Source organism: Cygnus atratus, chromosome 11, assembly GCF_013377495.2.
Source record: "Cygnus atratus isolate AKBS03 ecotype Queensland, Australia chromosome 11, CAtr_DNAZoo_HiC_assembly, whole genome shotgun sequence".
Classification (NCBI taxonomy): domain Eukaryota; kingdom Metazoa; phylum Chordata; class Aves; order Anseriformes; family Anatidae; genus Cygnus; species Cygnus atratus.
This window is the reverse complement of record NC_066372.1, coordinates 14130937-14151013: the sequence shown is the minus strand read 5'-3', so window position 1 is coordinate 14151013 and position 20077 is coordinate 14130937. Positions and strand designations below refer to the sequence as shown.

Here is a 20077-nt window from a genome sequence, read left to right as displayed (position 1 = left end):
AATTCCTAAACATTAGCAGCTATCTTTAATCAGGACTTGTAATTTAACTGGACAATGAACAGAGAATGAGAGCTTTCAATCTTCTAACCAGAAGACATCTCCTGTCTGACCACGATGATTTCCCCATGCACCTCTGAGCTAGATTATAAACCTGAAAACCACTCTGGTTAGATTAACAAGTCACAACGAGATCCTGCAAATTCTGGGAGCTTCCAGTGCCCTTAGGAGTACCCCATTGCCAGGACCACAGCAAACCACAGACCCTTCCCTCTGGCCCCACGAGCACAGAGGTGCCCCAGCCTCCAGATAACTTTCCCAGCAGCCAAGCATTAGAAGCCACAATAAACCCATTAAAAGCGAGATAAACATTTAACTGATGGCCAAAAGAAATCAGTACCACAAACGTACCGACATGCACATACGAACACGAGCTATTTTAAAGCAACCCACACCATAATTCACACCATCAACGAGCCATTAGGAGAATACTCTTGAAACCTCCTTCGTTACCACTGGCACCAGCACTGCCTGAGATTGCAGTATCTCAGGTCACGTACCGTGCTTCTCCCTCTCGCCTTTCTGGGACGCAGTCCCAGGCACGAGGAGCGGTGGCTGATGAACAGAGCTCTCCTTCCTCTGACAAGGACACCTCTATCAGGTTTAAGAGCACTGCGGGGTCAATGAGAGCACCTGGACATGGAGAAGCATTGATGTCCGAGGACACAGCCGTCACGTAGGGAATGAAACCCTCCTTTATCCCCCATCCGCCTGAGTGCTTTTCTCTCGCCCTGCTGCAACACATCTTGATTCATTCCATGGCACGGGTGAAAATCATGCCTGTGCTGTCAGAGCCTGAACACCCTCTAGAAACTAGAGATGCAACCATTTTTGATGGCTTTGGGCCCAGCAGGGGAACAGGCTGGGCATTCAGCAAAACCCACACCTGCCCATGCGTGCAGGGAGGCTGACGTGTGCGTGGGAGCTGAGGGATGCCCCAAAAATAGTAGGAGGGTGCAGGTAGTAACGAGTGCTTGAACAAGGGACAGAGGCGATACAGACCATCAGGAGAACGTTTGTACATCCTCCCCGAGGTGATGCACACCTTGGGCAGTTGTGGTCCAGGCTGAGGGACTTCGAGCCTCGTTACTTTGGCTGTACAGGAACAGACGACCCATCTGATGTTGGGACAAGGCTGCCAGGCAGCGAGGGCTGTGCTAGAGCTGCTCCAAACCCAGGAGGAGTCAGCTCAGAGCCTCTCCTCACCTCGATTGTTCACTGCTTGACAGCTGATGCATCACAGGCTCCCTTCCAAAACCCACCCCAGGTGGGCTAACCCTGTTTGCTGCCCCTACAGACATTGGGATTAAAGTGTCCAGAGGAGAAGCCTTCAGGTCAGAGGAGCAAGCAGATGGTTCTGTATCAGAAAACGCTGCCCCTGTCCTGCATCACCGCTTGATGTCTGTATCTGGCAGTATTTCCTCCACCGGAACAGCCTCTCTGGCGGCTGGTCAACATCAGCAGCACAAAGCCATGCTCTGCTTGATTTAAGGACTTCTCTTCCTAATGAATCCCCATCACCAGGAAAGTCCCTGCCTGATGTGCCATCACCACCACATCTTTGCTGCCAGCACCACCTCCCTGCACAGGGCTGGAGCCTGTGCAGCCACACTGATTGCGGGTGTTGCTACAAACATTTCTGGTAAGCACATTAAAGATATACAAAATGGATATTGCCAGACTTTCCAAGACAGCAGGAAAAACTCATCTCTGTGGCATCTTCATGGCAGGAAGGTTTGAAGATTGACTCCTTGAGCATAAGGTTGAAATTCAAAGTGTAAGTGCAATAGGTGGGGTCATCTCTCCACTTCTGCTAAAGCAGACTGGGCTTCCAAATTCTGGAAAAAGGGGATATTTCTTCCACTTGCTCTTTCAGAGTTGGATGAAGTGATGCAGAACATAAAATAGCTCCAGGTAAGTAGAAGGAAAAGCAGCTGAGCAGGCTGAAGAGAGTTCAGCAGGCTGGATCGAGTCCCAGTGGTCACACGAACGCCTCTGGTAGGTGTTGCAGCCCGGTGAAGGGGACAAGACGGCAACGCTGGGTGCAGGGCAAGGCCAGTTCTGCTCCCAGGGGCGACAGGAACAGTTGGGTTTTGTTGCTCGTGCTTTTCTTGAGAAGCCTGCAACATCTGCACTGGAAGCAGCCAGCCAGAGCGTGGAGGGGTTCTTCAGCATCCAAATCTTTTGCAGGATGTTCACGTCAGCACCTGGGGCTCAGAGCAGTTTCTATCAGGAGCAAACGTAAAACAGGAGCAAGGGAAACTTGGAGGCAGAAGGTCTTTGCGTGGACCTCTAACGCATCCACCTGCCAGTAGCTGAACACTGAAATCAGGGCTTTTCCTCAGACCCGAGCCAGAAAGCTAGGCTTTGTCAGTCCAAATGAGGAGACACAGAGCCGAGTAGCAGAACACACACAAATGAGTTTAAAACTGCTCAGATTAAATTCCCCAGAAGTATCTCAGGCAGTTGGATGACGAAGGACAAGGCCATAAGGCAGCAAGGAACCCCAGTGCAGAAGAGTCTTAGACTGCGTTGGGTCCTGCTGGAGAAGAGCCTGGGGCTTCTGAGTTAGAGGACAGAAAAGGAAAAGAGAAGTTTGGAGAAAGAGCAGAGGCGTGTAAGGAGGCACCGAGGCCTGTACTTAGGCCCCAGGCTGGGCACGGGGCAGCAGAGCGCTGCTGTCACCTCACACTCGGCTCCACATTTATATTTCATGAGAATAATATTTGACAAATCCCCTTATTCCTAGGGGCAGAAAAAAATCCACTTTCCACTACCAGTAGTTTAGGTTTTCTTTTTTAGAGAAAAGAAACAGAATATGGCTTAATTTTGTTGTTTTTGATGAAAATGGGAACATGAACTGACCAAAAATAGAAATGCTGCAGACTTTCCAGCTTCTCATGCCCAGGATGAATAAAACACACTAGGCGAACAAAAAGAATTAACCGTGGCAAGATAAATGCCACGGTTGTAAATGTCCTTCCCATTTTGTTTCCAAGTCCTATTAGAAGCAGAGGTAAGGAAATCCATTTGTTTAAAAAATATGATTTTTGAAATGACCACAATGTTCCTTTTAAACTGCATTGAAAATACAAGATGAAGACAGGGTACTGAGTGAAAGAGTGCTGATGGCTCTTTTATTGTGTGATTTGCCTTGTTTTTTTCTGAAGTACTTCTTTTTAGCCGATTACCATGTATGTACAGTTGGTGTAATTATATCTAATTACTTAATTAGCGTGAATACATGTAATTACTAACTTCAAATATGTAATTATGTCAGGGCAGCCTGTAATAAATGAGGTTGAAAAAAACCCTCATTAGGACGCTACAGAAGGACGGCTGCTCCACCCGCGTGGAGGATGCATCGCAGTCCCGAGACCACGCCAGGAGGAAACTCAGCCCTGCAGGAGGAGAGCACAGGCAGCATCTGCCAACGACCCCTACCCAAAACCAAGCCCCTTGCCCCAGGAGCAGAGCTTCTCAGCACCGGTGGGAGCTGAGCATCACCCCTGGGAGGTAGGAAGGGATCTGGAAAGGATCTGCCACCCAGATTTGTTTCCTCCACTGAGCTTTGGATTTTTTTTTCACTGCTGCGTGACGTTCTCGAGGAGACCTGGTTTGTCTGGTGAGAAATACCAGGGAGCAGAACAGCTCAACTGTGCCATGGCATTCGGGTACAGCTTCAGAGAGCAGATCCAGGAACAAATCTGCATCAAATGATGCACTGTGCTGGTAAATAATTACTACTGTTAAAGTAAAACAAGCCTCCCAAATGTTTCTTCAGAAACATTACCAGTCTTTCACCACAAAGATCTCCAGCTACTCATAATTACCCATTTTGTGAATTCAAATCCTGAACATCAGGAGACGGAGCTAAGCTAAACAGCCCCTGCTTACTGCCAAGAAGCACATGGGATGACGACGGTGTCCTACCTACAGCTTGAAGGCCACCGATGAACTTATTTCAGGCTGATGCTCCCTTCATTTTTTCTACTGACCAGGAGTTATTTGTTGTACTGAGCTGACATTTCCTGCCCACGAGGACCGATAGACATTTTCTGGACACAAACGTGGGTAGACTGGATCTTATTTGGTGTTACCCAAACCCCCAGCCTCGGAATAGTGTAGAACCACATGGCTCCATCCCCACATCAGATGTTGTGTCCACAGTGCTTGCTCTACAACAAGCCCTGTTCTTCTCCTCTCATCTGTTTATTTCCAAATGTAAAGAGGTGCAAACTCATCACAACCTGTCGCTTCTCCTGCTGGCATCTGCCAAGCAGACATGCCACTTGGTTGTTCTTCCACGTGCCAAAGAACAGGAGGAAAAGTCTATTTTAGGTTGTTCTTCTGCAATTGCTTTGCGGTTGTTCTGTCCTCGTTGTCACTCCTTGTTGCCCGACTTTCCAGGTGGCACTGAGGATGGCTGAAATGAGGACTGGCTGCAAACCCTAGTGCTGCCCAGAATGCCTTGGAGTTAATGTGTAAAGATAGGGGAGCATCTTCTCAAAGAGTTGATGTTTTGTCATGAGAAAATGGGGTGGTGCAGCTTCTTCCATGGCTCAGCCTGAAAGGGAGGAGGATGCTGAGCTCAGCTCATCCCTCCTGCTCCTCTAAATTAGAGAGACACAAATTTGTGCAGGTCCCAGGAAGTGAGAGGTGGCTCCTGCACCCTTCATCCCATTGATGGGAGGACAGCACCTCCTTCTCTCCTGGAGGACACGTTAGCTGGAGGAGAGCCCACAGGACAGCCTCGCGCAGCGGGAGCAAGAGGGGCTGCAGCTCCGCGGGCAGGGAGCTGCTCGCCATATTTCAGCTGCAATTCCATTATGCAGAGCTAAGTGGCTGGGAATAAACATCCGTCATCCCTGCGTGATAAGCGATGTTTGCTAGTATAGAGGGTGACAGAAATCTATATCACATCAATGTACTATTAATACTGCATTAAGCACATAGAGTTCGCTCTCTTCATTGCAGTGCGGTAATGGGTATCGGCATGTCCTCCACCCAGACAACATCCAAGAGCACAGGGACACTTGCAGGAGGAACGAAGGAGAAAAGCTGAGCGATGGAAGGAGAAATCGCTTGCTGAGGATGTTTTTCTCTATTATCGCTTTTGCACAAAGTGGAGGCTGGGTGCCACGGAGCTCCTTCGCTTGAGGATGCTGCGGCCTTGCAGATGCGCTGAGGCTCGGCAGGTGACAGGAGGGAGGTGACTCCTTGCATCAGTTTGGGCTCAGCTGGGCATCGAGGCCCTCCCTGGGCCAGAGGAGCTCTCCTCTCTCCAAGTGGTAGCAGAAATGAAGAAATGTTTGTGTCCAAGTTCTGCACAGGGGGGAAGAAAAACCCTCCAGCGAGAAAACCATGGGGAGAATGGGAGCAACAAATACTCTCCAGCTCAGGTTTAAGTTGAGCAGAATACATCAGATCAAACAAAACCCTTACAGCTAAAGCTCCCCAAAGCACGCTTAATTTAAAAGGTGAATTATGAAACTTTCCAGCCTCAAGCAAAGCCACCAGTGAAGTCAGAAGTTTTGTCCAAGTGAAGTCTTGGGGACTAAAACACAACACACACCAAATTCAACTCTGCCTGAGGTCTCCAAGCCTGTTTTTTTGCCTTGTGAATGGCAAGAAATTCCAAAAAACACAAGAGTTTCCAGCCTGCCAGCATCCAGCTGTGATCTGCCTCTTGTTAGCACCCAAATGTAGCACCTGGGAGGGGAATTTGGCTCCATCAGTGCTGCCTCACAGCCCCAGGAAAGCTGGAATACAGAAGCGAGCTATTTGTCGTGGATTTCCAGGGTGTGCACAGTTATTGTTATCACTGCCATTTTTCCCGTGGCACCTTCCACAGGAGAAAAGGCTCCAGGTGCCCCTCAAGGCACACTTTGAGATCTACAGATCCTAATCAAACAGCCCTGTAAAACTCCAAGGCCAAATCCTGCTGCAAGCAGCTTCCCTTGCAATCCATCCCAATCTGACAAGCCCCACAGGGCAAATGCTCAGGACAAAACTCAGTCCTCTGGGTTTTAAGCATGGCTGCTGCACCCTTGTAACAGCGCCCACATACTGAAATGGTTGCACAGAAAGAGATCTGAGAGAGAGCACAGAAAGAGAAGAAAAAAACATGGGGGGAACCCCTCCCCTCCCCCCAAGCAATCAGGGTTTGTAAATCATTTTGAGATGAGGTGCTATAAGCAATATATAATATATAATTAACGGCACAGCAAAACCGCGCTACCTTCAGCTTCTCCGCTCCTGCCTAATCAGCGCCCTCCTCCCCCTTCTCTGCAAACAGACCAAATTTAGTGCATTAACATGAAAATCAGAGGGAAAGCCAGGCGCGTTAACTGAATACACCCCTTCACTCTGGTGACGGTAGAGCTGTGATAACGGCTCGGGAGCAGCTCACGGCGCCCAAGGGGTCTGCCCCAGGGGCCCCCTAACGGAGCAGAAAGCTGCGGGTCTCTCTCCTCCAGCAGGAGGAGCGATGCCAGCAGAGGGCTTTATGCTGGCTGAGTTCCTGCAGGTTGGGAGTTTGGCCTCCTCCCAGCGCTCCAGCTTCCAGAGGCTGAGTTATGCTTCCTGCGCTCGTGAGTCAGCAAAGGGAAGAGAGCAGGAGGCGACTTCAGTGTGGCACTCCTTGCTGCTGGGCTGGGCCACAGGAGATGGGACAAGTTTGGTTTTTCCTTCCTTTTTTTTTTTTTTTTTTTTTGCAAGCTTTTATTTATTTGTTATTAGATCCGGTTCTGCCTGGAACCAAGAAACGCCAAAGGGATGAGCAATAACAGGAGAGGAACATCGTCTGGACCTCCTGCATTGCTCAGCTTGCATCTCAGAGCTGGTAAAGAGCAGAGGAAAACTGAGCTGCCAGCTGTGAGCTGCGCGTCGGGGGGGCAGGGGGGCTGCACCTCCCAGCCCACACGAGAACCAGTGGGGAACTCCCAGAAAAACATCCTTTTACCCATTGCTTTTCTTTCACGCTCAGAATTTAGGAGCACAAAACGGAGGACCACTTTACCACCACCTGCTATCCTAATGAGCCGAGCTCACAACCCAGATTTATACCGAGAAGCTGCGAAAGCTTTAGAGAAGCCCATGAAAACAAGACAGCCAGCATCTGAGCCTACTGTTCTCCACGCATCTGCCCCATCTACGGCCACGTGTCCTGAGCTCGTCCTCGGCCCAGCGGGGAGCCAAGGAGGCAGCCCCATGGCTGGGAAGCTGCTGGAGGAGGAAGGGGAGGCAGGTCCTTTTCCCCAGCCAGGCAGCGGGTCACCTCCGTCCCCGCAGCTCCTGCTCATGCCTCGGACCCAACAAGGCAGAGCCCGGCTTCAAATGGCGTTTTTCAGGCAAAGGGGGGAAGGTGACTGGTGGGTGGCGGAGGGAGGGTGAAGGGAGGTGAAGGTGAGGGTGGAAAGTCTCCTTGGGAAGAACCTACATGTATGTTGTGATTTCTGAGACCTGAGATTCGCTTTGGTTTCTGGACCATACCAAGACCCATTCTCCTCAAAAAAAATATCCTTCTCTCCTTCCTCATCCTCTTAGCCTCTTCCTCCTCGCCCTTCTTCCCCCATCCCCCCACCCTTCCCCTGGTCTTTGCGTGGGCTCCAGCCGGTTCGGGCACTCACACGTGTCTGGCTTGTGGCAGTTGTGACCTTGTCGGAAGTACTGGGGGTTCTCGATGACAGGAATGCGGGTCATGCCGATCACCACCGTGTCCGGGCCAGCATCCAGGGACGAGGGCGTTGTGATGCCGTGGTTGATGTGGTGGAGGGGACTGGCCGAATCCTCCTCGCCGCTGATCACTGCCACGGGACCTGCGAACACCAGACATATCCATCAGGCACGGCAGGGGAAAGGAGACCTAAAAGCCAGATTGTCACCAGCCTGCCCTACCATCCCTGGCCCCATCTCCAGGGCCAGTTTCTCCGGGCATCTCACAGGGAAGACACCTCAAGTTTTCCCTGATGATTGCAGGGTACCAGATTGAGCAGACCCTGCTCAGCTCACACTGTGTTCACGTCCCTCCTGCCACAAAAGGCAACATCTCCCCTCTCCCTTCCCAGCCCTGAAAGGCTGAGCACCAACAGACAGGCTAGGAAACAGTGAGCCAAAATACTCAGACCCCTGAGATGGGATTAGCAGGAGTCTCCCAAGCCTCCCCAGCCTCTGCCACCCATTCATAGCTCTCACCAGCACAAGAGAACAGAGGAAGGTTCCCATCCGAGGAGCCCTGTGCTGTGCTGGACCCCATCTTGAGGGCCACAGGCTCCAAGACTAGCAGAGAGGAGATTCGCCAGCACGATATGGAGAAAGCAGAGCCAGAGCTGCACCCCAGCTCCCAGCACCCCAGCCAAATGCTGCCCTCCCAGGCTGGTCTGCATGCCTCCCCCAAGCCACATAGCACCCAATTCCACATCCTCGTCTCCCTCTTCATAGCAGGTCCTAAAACAGCAGTAGGCCCAAATACACCCAGAACAACCTCCCTCCCAAGATGGCCGAACCAGAGACTGCTCCAGCCCCGCCAGCCTTCCAACCCAGCCATGGCTCCTCACACCTAAGTGCCTGCACCCAAGAGCATCACTGCTCTAGCCAAGGGCAGGCTTGTTCCCAAAGGTAAAATCCAGTCATGAAGGAAAGAACTTCCATAACTGAGAGCCAGTGCCTGCCTCCCAGACAGACCTATTTCATGATATTCATCTATTCCTGAATTTTAGGTATAAGCTTTGTTTTATTTTTAGGCCTTCTAATTTTGCTATCAGCTGCCAAGGCTGGAAACCTCAGGGGAAAACAGCCCTTAATATATTATTCCCAAATTCCATCTATTCTCACACATCCCAGGGGCCTGACCTGCCAGCCCACAGCAGCTCCACACAAACACCTCCATCACAAGTTGAAACCCTTTAATTCCCGCTGCATCTATTGGTGCTACATAAACATGGGATCCCAAGGAGGGGGCACTAAAGAGACCACCCTGCAACCTGACATATATTCACAGGGGGTTAAAAACACTCAGCTAGAGATGTTCCTTTTCTCTTGCCTGGAAGCTGCCGGGGACTACCAGCAGGTCAAGCAAAGGTGCTGCATTGAGGCTTCAGGCCTATTCAGGCCTTTTACCTAAGTTCCATAGAAAACGTCTCTCTCCCATCAGCAATCTATTTCTAATTACACAATTACTTTATTATGCACCACTAGCAACAAAGAGGGGAGTCTTCAAGCCATTTTCCTCTCCGGAGTCTCTGGGAGGACAGGGTGAATACTGGCTCCGCGCAATCATTCTGCCTGCATTAATCTAGTCTAAAGGCTGCTCGTTTTTGAGGCATCAAGTATTATTTGGTCTTCCAAGTGGGATATAATAAAGTTATTGTGTAATTAGCAGAGTCCTGGCAGCTGTGACAGGTGTTTTAGTCGCAAGGAGAAAAAGTCTCTCCCTTTATTGTGAATTCCTGCTGGCAGGTTCTTGATTTTTTTTAGGTTAGGCCCTGGGCCAACGTGACTTCCAGCTTGTGAGACGCAAAGACAAAACTCGGCTCTTGCCATGAGATGCCTCTGGTGGGACTACATACACTGTATTTCTCCAAGCACACAAAGCAAACAGGCAACAACTGCGGTTTGGAGGAGTTCTGTTCTCAATGTTGTCAATTCTTTGCGTGCAGACCCGAAGGACTGGTTCTGCACGGTGCATGAGTCTCCTCGGTCCTGTTCTGTGCCACCGGCTGGGCTGTGCTGGGAAGGGGCCACCTCTGCTTTTTGAGGTGCACTTCCCAAAAACAATTCATAAAAATATCAGCTGGGTATAGACTGGTATCACTGACCTGAGAAGAGACCATAAAGACCACTAAAAAACACAGATGACGGAAGCATCCCCCTGGTACGTGCGGGTTAGAAGGACATGGCTATGTCCAAAGGAGTAGGGCACAATGACCAAGGTACTTGTTAAATTAAGCATCGCCAGCAGCTACTATTACCTAATGTTCATATGGCAACTTTCATGCCAATAAACAGATCCAGTCTGATCCTCTTTACACTCTGCAGGTGTTTTTGTTTGGTTTGGTTTTTTTCTCCCAGCAGCTCAGTTCTTCAGAGAAGGCTTTCTACGTGTTTTATCCCTAGTTTCACACCCCATATTTGCATTCCCAGTCCCTAGCAAATACCAGGTACTCTGAAGTAACTCAGCCAAAATCAGTGCTGCACAGCTTGGACATCTACAAGACCTGTCAAACCTCAAAAGCCTCAGAGACAAGCTCTAATGCTCCACGACCCTCTCAGCCTGCAGAAGGGGAAAAACAAGCAGTTGCAGTCAGGACACCACAGGGCTATTACACCACACATATTATGCCCTTGCAATAATCTATGGAGGTCTTGGAAGAAAAAATCCTGAGAGTCCTAAGGATCATACCATGATGGATGCAATGCACCAGATTTCAAGATTTCAGAAACACTTCTGATCACAGTAGACATGGAGCTGGCACAAACCATTTGGGCAATTCCTCCCCAGTATCCCCAGGATGTAACTAGGTTAAAGGCACAACTTAGAGCTGAGGACTTCTCCAGGTTTCCCCTATTTTTAACAGGGGTGGTGGTGGGAAGGGCATGGGGCAGAAATCAGTGCAACATTAACTCCTGCAACACACTCATGGTTTCTCATCACGTTCAGTCTTTCATTCCCACCTCTCCTGGGTGGTTGCAGCTGAGATCCAGCTCCCTCTAAGCACAGAGCCACTTTCTTGCCCCTCTGAGACTCAGAGGAGCACCAGGTTTGCTGCACTAGCCTGAGACAGACTTTAAAAACATCACTGATATCAAGCAGTCACTGATCACTTTTATAGGTCTGACTACTGCTCTGGCACTCAAATATATATACTGTTATCTGTAACTCCTGGAAATAAAGCAGCTACCTGCACTTCAATTTTTTTAATCTGTCTTGGCAATATCATATATTTTTTGCTGCTAAGTAGGTAAAGAGGTTTTGTTTCTGATGTATAATGCTGATGAATGGCTTTATTTGGAAGAATTCTCACTGGCTTCAGAAGTGGATTTTCCAGGTAAGGTTAAAGAAAAAAAAATGGAGTAAGAAAAGAGTACAGTTTTTAAGATTTAGGTTTATCTTCCACTTGACAGAGGAATGGGCAGAGGATGTAAGAATGAAGCCAGTTTTGTACAGTAAAAAATGCAGAATAGTCAAGGGTTGTCTGGAGGCAAGTCCTTGTATATAGTCCTACGATCTAAAAACACCATGAAATATTTTTGGAGTGCCTCTGAAATTTAAAATCTAAAGAGTGATGCAATAGATTTTGTGGTGGATAAATCAGTCTGTGCTCCAGACAAACATATTGTGGATAGTGACTACAAAAAGTGTCTATTTGTTAGTATTTTAAGAAGCTTTTGTATGTTCTGAGCATCAAACGTGGCATAGCTATATTCTGAAAGGCTTTTGATGCCTCCCCTTCCATCCAGGCAGAGATCTTGCCAGCCAGGAGCATCTCCACGGCCTTTAAGGACAGGGTTTAGCTGCGCTCCATGTTAACAACATACAGTTCTCCTGACAGAGAAGCAGTATCAGCAGCAGTGATGGAGCCACAGAGCTGCAGGGAAAGGCTGGGGAGACCTGAAGGAAAATTCAGGTCCGAATTAATTTCGTGTTACCCAAAGAGGAGTGAGGCTGCTTGAAAATGCTGTTCCTGGAAACATCATGAAAAATGTCACTGTTCTCCCTTCCCTTCCACAGTCTCTACAGTCAATTCCTCTTCCCAAGAACACACCTTCCTTGGACAACACCGATCCCAGCCTCTCCTCCACCCTTTCTTCTCCCCCAGCCTTCTCAGCAATGCCCCAGTTCTTCTCCTTACTCCATCTCCCCACCTTGGTATCATCATCTCTGCAAATACTGAGCAAATACTCTTCCAGATTGTCCTGAAAGCTCTGCTTTTCAGAAAATCTCTTATTCCCTACTCATCACTCTTCCTTGTGACTAAACTGGAGTTTGGCATGGTGGCTTTGTTCCTATCTGTCTGAAAGCTCTGTGAAATAGGTTATATGTTTTAGTCCATGCCTGTGAATTTCCTGGCTCATTCACAGTGTTATATGGACAACTAGTTATTTAAGAAAAATAAAGCAAATAATAACAAATAGCTTAAGGACCCCCCTGTTTGCATGATCACATCATAACGGTAAATTATTTATCAAGACTAAGAGCTATACTTTCTGATAAAGCACAGGCTCAGGATTATAGCATGTTTTATAAATAACCACAGATTAGAGAAGATAAGATAATGGTCACATCACACACATCCATAACATAATGAATGCTGCAAGGCAGACGGGTGAAGAACAACAAAAACTCCAGCTTGCTATCACAGTGACCTCTCCAAAGCAGCAAAAATGATGGAAGGTGTAGAAAACATGACCTCCAAGGGAAAACTGAAAGAATTATGCTTTGTGTTGAGAGAAGAAGACTAGAGGAACACGTGATAACAGCCTTCAAATATGTAAAAGGTTGCAGCAAAGAGAAATATAATAGCTGTTCTCCATGTCCACTGGGGATAAAACAAGAAATAATAGGTTTAAATTGCACTGAGGGAGATTAGGGTTTGAATGTTTTCTCTAATGCCTAGCAGCACGGATGGCTGAGCACAGGAATAGATAACCCAGGGATGTTCTGGGGGGCTCTGCTGGCCGGTAAGGGAAAGGTTAAAGAAACTTCTTTCAAGGACAGTTTAGCTCTTGGGCCTGATGCTGCTCGGAGCTCTCCCCGACTGCAGCACTTTCCATCTGCAGTCAACCTCAGCAAGGAGAGCTTCTCCCTTTTGGATGCTTCCAAAGCAGCTCCAGGCAGGGACTTCAGCTCCCTTCTCTGTGGCAGCTGGAGATCAAGAATGTCTCCATGTTGTTTCACAAAGGACAACTCCATCCTACACCTGGCCATGTGCTCAGCACAGGAATGAAGTTTGCTTAAGCAGAAATGCGAAGGCAAGAGCTCAGGGCTGCAGGGCATCCCTCTCTCTCCACCCATGCTTCTGGGAGCTGTCACTCATAACATAGTTTCTGATCAAAAATGATCACTGCAAGAGCTAATTGTGTCATCCGCGTTTGCCTGTGTAATATAAAGGAGCCATATAATTAACCTACTTAATTAGGAACTGTATATGACCCATAACTAGAAGAAAAAAACTCCTGTAAAGTGGGTCACCATGCATTGTATAGCAGCACTGAAGCAGGACTCATTAAACCCCAATGTATATTACATATAAAATCCCCTCCTCCTCTGACTTCAAACCTCTGTTGGCACTTGCACATTTCCCTGATCTTAATCTTAAATGTTATTCTTCAAAGGGACTGTATCACCGTTGAGCAAGCAGATAATCCCAAAACAGGATCTCTGCCGAGCTTTGCAATTCGGAGCTATACATCCACGTATACACGTTTATTTATAACGCAGACAGAAAACTAACCCCAAACTTCAGCTTCTCAGAAAACAAACAAACAAACAAAAATGTTTAAGAAATCCCAACCTTTTGCAGGAGCTGAAATCAAACAATCCCCCAGGGCTGCTCTCTGAGCCAGCAAGGGAGAGAACTGAAACTCATAAAACAATAAGTGAAAGCACAACAAATACAATTAAAACTCTAGCCATGCTCAGAGTGAGATCACATTTACTGTCTCATAAAAAGAGCCTTGTCCTGTCAGGCAAACAAAAGGAAATCAATTTCTTAATTTTTATTGGCAGATGCGGGCACAGGGCCAAGTCAGTGCTTGGTGCCTGTGCGGGACCCGCTTGGAGCCAGGCTGCCGTGGGCTCCAGCCGTCCCCTGCCCTCCTGCCAGGGGAAGCAGTCACTTCTCTGTGTCCCCTGGGATGTCCGTCCCAACCGCTGGCTTGTCCTTCGTGAGATGCCTCTTCCCTGAACCCTAGCTTGTACAAAATGCTGTGGTTTAACTTGAAAGCCTTGTAAGCTCTCCCTGTCCTTGCTTTGTCACCTTCAATTCAACCACATCCAGTTTTCCGGATTCTTTCCTGATCAAACAGTGCCACCAAAACGCTGCCATTTGCCAAAGACCATTTCCCTCTTCAGAGACTGATGTTTCCTCCTCTCTCTGAGTTTTCCAGGTGTTTGCAGGGGGACAGGAAGGTGCATCTTTCCTCTTCCACACCAGCATGGAGCATCGCTCCAGCCCAACTTTGGTGGAGAATCCTCAGATCTCTCCCAATCCCCCCATGTCTTTTTTTCTTTTTTTTTTTTAACCCACCTTTCCCAGGTTATTTATGGAGCTTAGATATGAATCCTCTAAGCCTTCACACTCAGGAACAAAAACATTAAGATCATATCATATAAAATGTAAAGTCAACACATATGATGGCACAAATACATAAATCCAGAAGAAGAAGCAACAGAAAATGCTGAGATGATCTGATCATTAAAAAGAGAGGTATTTAACAAGTCATGGCCATGTGTGACAGCAAGGCCCACCAACAGGAAGGCAAAGCAGGAGTTTTTGCATCTGTGCGTAAAGCTCCCAGCCCAGCTGTACCAAGGTGCTTCAACTCAGAGCTCACATAACCAGGCAGGAACTGCAAACAGGCTGTGGGAGAACCACAGGAGTGTTTTGGATCTTACAGCACAAAGACCTGCTGGCTCTCCAGCTATTGACTAGGCCAACACATTCCCACGTAACAGGGGAAGGATGCCGGATAGTTGCTTTGTTGGCCAACAAGCAAACTATTTCACCCCAGCGGCAGCAGCTCCCAGAGCAGCGAAGAGAAAGACAAACACGTGTTGGCCAGTGAAGGGGCCTGCCCTGCCCAAAAGGTGTCGGGAGAGAGGAACAAGCAGCAGAGCCACAGCTAGGAGCTTACACCGACATCCCCAGAGCTGGTGGGGAGGGATGGGGTGGCTGTTGTGCACCGCACCTGCAGTGAGACATCAAAATGAGGTCCCCAGTGCCTCGCCTCCCACGTACAAAGCCATCATTTCCACCCCAACAGGCTGCATCCTGAAGCCAAAACCTCACCTTCTTCCCCCAGCTCTCCGGCTTCACCCAACCAGAGCTGGGCGCCATGCTGTCTGCCCCAAATTCTCAGCTTATTGCCACTTACATTTCCCCTTCACCCTTTCCTTCCAACTGGAGCTTCACCTTTGTTTTTTCCAGCCACGTCTCCAAGCTGTCACCTCGGGGGCACCTTGAGCTCCAGTGCAGGGCTTTACGAGGCGCGAGCTGGGCAGCTGCTGGGTGAAGGCCGCAGCAGCGCCCATTAATCTCCTGGCTCACTCATCCCTATCACAGACACGCCGTAAAAATGATATAAGCATTTCATTCAAACGGCACTGCAGAGGGAGTGGGGAAAAGCACAGGGCCGATTGATTTCCAGTATGTCTGCTCTTTACCTCCAGGTATAAATACAACAGCAAAATCAATCGGAATAACATCATATCAGCTCTCTAATCTCTTCTGTTTGCAAGATGCGCTTTATATACTGCAGCGGTTCCTACAGCCGGCACACTTGTCTACAGGAGGCACCGTCCCACCCCAAATCCACCCACCCGGCTCCCAGCCCCTGCGGTGCAAGGCTCCGAGATCTGCGGGTCCAAGCCACGGCATGGAGAGGTCTCTCAGCTCGATGAGCCTCGTCCCCACGAGACCAGCACCGCCGAGCCCTCGCCGAGAGCTTGGGTCACGTTAGAGCTCGTTAGAAGGGAGATGCTCCCTCCCTGGCATCCCGCGCTAAGTGGCTGGCTGCTCGCTCGGGGTCGACGGGCACCCAGGCGTGCTCGGATGCGCTGCCAGACACGGGGACACCGAGGCTGAGGAAGCAGCATATGCTTCCCCCGTGCCCTCAGGACCCCATAGCTGTACTCATCCGAGAGCTCGCACGCGGCCCCATAACATTTCTCCTCCTCACGGGCACCCAGCAGCCGAATGACCTCGTGCCAACACCCAGGGCTGCCTGCTCAGCGCTGAGCACACGCATTTCCTTTCTGCATTTCCAATTTATCATCAGCCCAAGGCTTTTATCCTTTCTCCTGGCCCCCAGCCACTGCAGAGGGAGACTGTGACAAACTGATAGGCATTTTCCCCGAGCCCTTGCTTGGGTGAACGCGCAAATGCAGCGTGAGGCTGGAGAAAAAAGGTTGCCTGGGGCGGCATCAGGGGCTGTCCTCCGCAAACTTCAGCTCAGCCGAGCTTGGGGTGATGCTCCCTCTCCCACCTCAAGCCAGATCCTGGCTGAAAAGCTGCAAGAGGGAGCAAAACCAGAGGTGGTTTAAGCTGCTCCTCAGCCTCACACTGCAATTGAGCCAGGAGATGGACTCCATCACACCTCTGGGGCACTGACCTGAGCCAAGAGCCTGATGTTGCAGGAACCTGTATATCTGTGCCAGGAAATACGTAAAATGCTGAGAACCATGGACGGTCCGGTCCCAGAGGCAGCAGCTGGGACCACTCCTACCCAAGGGTTTCCCTGACCTTTGCCAAGACCCATGCCCAGCTCTAATTAAAAACCACCACGCAAGGAGAGAAGGTGCTGTCGGAAGCAACTCCACAGCACAAGCCGGGGCAGCAGCACGTGCTCCCCACCAGCCAGGACCACTGCACACAAAAGAAAAACACCATCTGTGGGCACGTTCCTCCTCAGCCTCCTCGATGGGCCCACAGCTGCCTCCGTCCCCCTCCCACCGCTCCCTTTCCGGCTGCCAGATCAGTCCTGGGCCGTCTCGATCTACTTGGAAAGCTTACCCGCCATGAAAGCAAACCGCTTGTCCTCTGGCTCCAATCTCTTACCGAGATTAGTGCCAATGGAAGTGTCACCACCAATTTCATAATGTTATTGGATGGACGCAGAGCCGGGCCAAGTCCCGTACTCCTGACGGGCCATCAAAGCGGCGGGGGTGATGGGTAAGGAGCCAGGCGGCCCTGACAGGAAAGGCAAAAGCTCAGGATCAATTACCCTGACGAGGCTATCTCGGAGCCACATCGCTTTGTGCTGACACCAGCCCCTTCTCCCCGGAGCCCCGCAGCCCCCACGCCACGGAGGCTGATTTTCTCCAGCAGTAACCAGAGCCCCTGCGAGCCCAGAAAGCTGCGCGTCCCCTCTCCAGATATCCAATTTATGAGACTCCCGAGACACCGAGGGATTGCGCTGTCATTACAGGACATTAATTTTCAGGCCTCCCTTATTTTGGTTTAATATTCTGTCAAGATAAAAAATCACACATTAAAAAATAAATAAACGCCCCGCTCTGCATCGCTCGGAGGTTTCAAATGGAAAGGAGTGCTCAAAATGTAAAGTACCTGGCACAACACATGCTTTGTCTTCGTTTCGTGTTTTTCTTTCCTTTTTTTTTTTTTTTTTCTTTTTTTCCCTCTCCAAGATACTGCTTGCTTGGACTGTGAAACTGGTCAGTACTGCCATCTGGTTCTCATGCAGCAATTAGTAGTACTCTTAATTTTTCAAACAAAAATAGGCTTTGGTTATTGGTTTTTGGTCTATTTTTGACCTATTTAAAGAGGACTTTTTATGAAAACGGCAAGCAGTCAGGACTGCTCATGGCAATGGGGTGGGTTCCCTTCCCACGGACACGCCGCATGCCTACTCCCTGCCAGCAAGCAGCGACTGCTTCTGCTCAGGGTGCAAATCTATAGACTGAAACCGAAAGTCAGGCCCATGCTTACCTTTAGACAACAAGTAAATCCTTATATGGTCAAAAAATAATAAAAGGCAACCTTTGCAACCACACTTTGGTTTAGCTCATGCATGGGAGTGATGACAATTTAAAACTTCTCCCTTGAAAAAGCCCATCAATAGTTTTCCTTTTTTTTTTTTTTTAATTCCTCCACAGCCCTCCTTGAGATGATCTCCAGCAGTGATACCAGTCTCTCAGATTTATTCTATCCCAAGATAAATAGCGCGTTTCTTACAGAAACAAAACGTATTTAATGTGTATAGCAGTTTATATCCTGAATCTGCTCCTGTAATATTATGAGACTCTGATGGAATATAAAGTCTATGTCAGAAATATCCACAAACAAACCAAGAAATCCTTTTTCCTCCCACCGAGTGATGGAGAGGGGACGCAGGGCTGGGGTTTGGGCAGCCCAGGTGCTCCCCAGGCAGCACTGGGAGCACTGAGTTTTACTGCAAGCCCAGGGAGCAACAATTGCTAAAGGGAAAAATTTGCTTTAAAAAAAAAAAAAAAAAAAAAACGAAAGGGGGAGAAAAAAAAAAAAGAAAAGGAGAGGTCAGAGGCCTTGTAGGTTTTCCAGAACCTGCTGTAAATTTGTGGGGTGGAGGAAAGCCCTCAACACTTCCCAGGCAGAACTGATTGGCAAAGGACCGACGCATTTTGGCTTGACTAAAACCCACCACAGCATCCACACACTGGCGTTTTCCTGCCACGTCCTACTTCAAAATTTATATTCATTGGTTGTAAAGGTGGTGGCTTTGCTTAAAAGTCACAGAAGTGGCCTCTAGGGAAAAGCTCTGAAATTACAGCTTTCTGGGAGCTGCTGGCTCATTTGCAAAGAGTATCACCAGCTCGGGGCCTCCTCTGCCTTGCTGGGACCCTCATCAGGTATGAGAGAGGTCCCACAAAGGAGAGGAAAGTGGAGGGGATGAAAAGCCGGGAGACAGGGAGGGGGACACAAGACAGCTCCCCACTCTGAGAACTTGCTGCGTTGTCTATCCACCAGCCCAAACAACCCCTTTAATAAATTAGAGAGCTATTCATTGAAATGGCTTCCTCTGTCCCCACGCTGCCAGTTAATCTGTAATTCAGATAGATCAGTCAGAAGGCAAGAGTCCAGCATATAAAATGATTAATTCCTCCAAGGCCTGGGCAAATTTCCCTTTATAAACAGCACAGCACTCTCCCCTCCTCAAGGCTGAGCTACAACAGGCGTGTACGCGGCTCCCATCAGAGGTCAGCCAGGAACATCGCTCGCATTCAAACACCACCGCTAGCAGACGCAGCGCCACATCCCTGCGCTTGTGGTGCCAGGGCAGGGGCTCTGCCATAGCCCTCGCAGGGAGCTTGCCTTCTCACCTCCACACCCACGTAGGAACACCCTGCCTCTTGCCACCCTGCCAGCCCGAGACCAAAGCCTTTCAAAGCAATGTGTTTTTTTAATGCAGTGAGTGTAAATCATCCTCCCGAGCAAGCAGCCTGAGTTGCAGAAATGCAGCATGCACTGATCCCAGTAGAAAAAAAAGCTGCTGGTGCCCAAGGAGCTTGGGGCAGGGCACGTCTCCCAGCCCCCACATCCACATCGCCCCCAGTTCCACCTCTGTCCTTTCCAACGTCGGCAGCTAACCATGGCACTGACGTGAGCAGATGCCACTGCACAAGCCTGGATGATTTGCAGGTACCAGCAGCACCCACCAGAGAAGGGGAGGGCTGAGCTTTAAGGGCAGAAGAGATCTCAAGTTGTCACCAGAAAATAGCTTCCCATGCCAGCAGGGGGTCACGGCCTGGGACCCAGCAAGGGAAAGACTCAGAGGAGGCCTCTGGCTCAAAGACAGGAGTGAAGAAGCTGTGCAGATGGAGCAGCTTCAGAAAAGGAATGAAGGTGGGAGTTAACCAGATGGACACGCTGCCGCGGGCAGCAAGAAAATGGGGACAAGTCATATGAAACTCCACGTGAGACCAGGGACACCTGAACACGATGCCAGCCCCAGAGGCTGCAGAACATAAACAAGCAGCTTCCTATAGCCAGGAGAGAGGCAAGAAGAAGAGGAAAGCCCTACTGAAAAGGGCTCACAAAAGGAGGCAAGAGACTGGGCATCAAAACAGCCACCCAGCATGTGGCTGGCGCAAGCAAGAGCGTGACGATGTGAAGGGACATTAAGGCAGGCTCTTCGGAGCCGTGCTTTTGACTCTGCTGATTTTTTCAACCTCGCTTGCCAGCGTTTAAAGTGTAAGAGGAGAAGAGCCTTTGCCAGCCAAATCCCTGTCTCCCTGCGCATATTTCACATCCTACCCCCAGCTCCTTCAGCAGCACCCTGCAGGCAAGTGGGAGGGAAGCTG

General features: G+C 49.4%; 1 protein-coding gene across 5 annotated transcripts in view; it reads right to left on the bottom strand.

Annotated features, from left to right (window-relative positions):
* The window catches only part of NTRK3 (neurotrophic receptor tyrosine kinase 3), a 192419-nt gene that overhangs the window by 84174 nt on the left and 88168 nt on the right, over positions 1-20077 (bottom strand). For all 5 annotated transcript variants that reach the window (XM_035554697.1, XM_035554694.1, XM_035554695.1 and 2 more), the window contains one exon: positions 7689-7877. In XM_035554697.1, coding sequence (XP_035410590.1) covers positions 7689-7877 — 189 coding nt within the window. The remainder of the gene's footprint in view (positions 1-7688; positions 7878-20077) is intronic.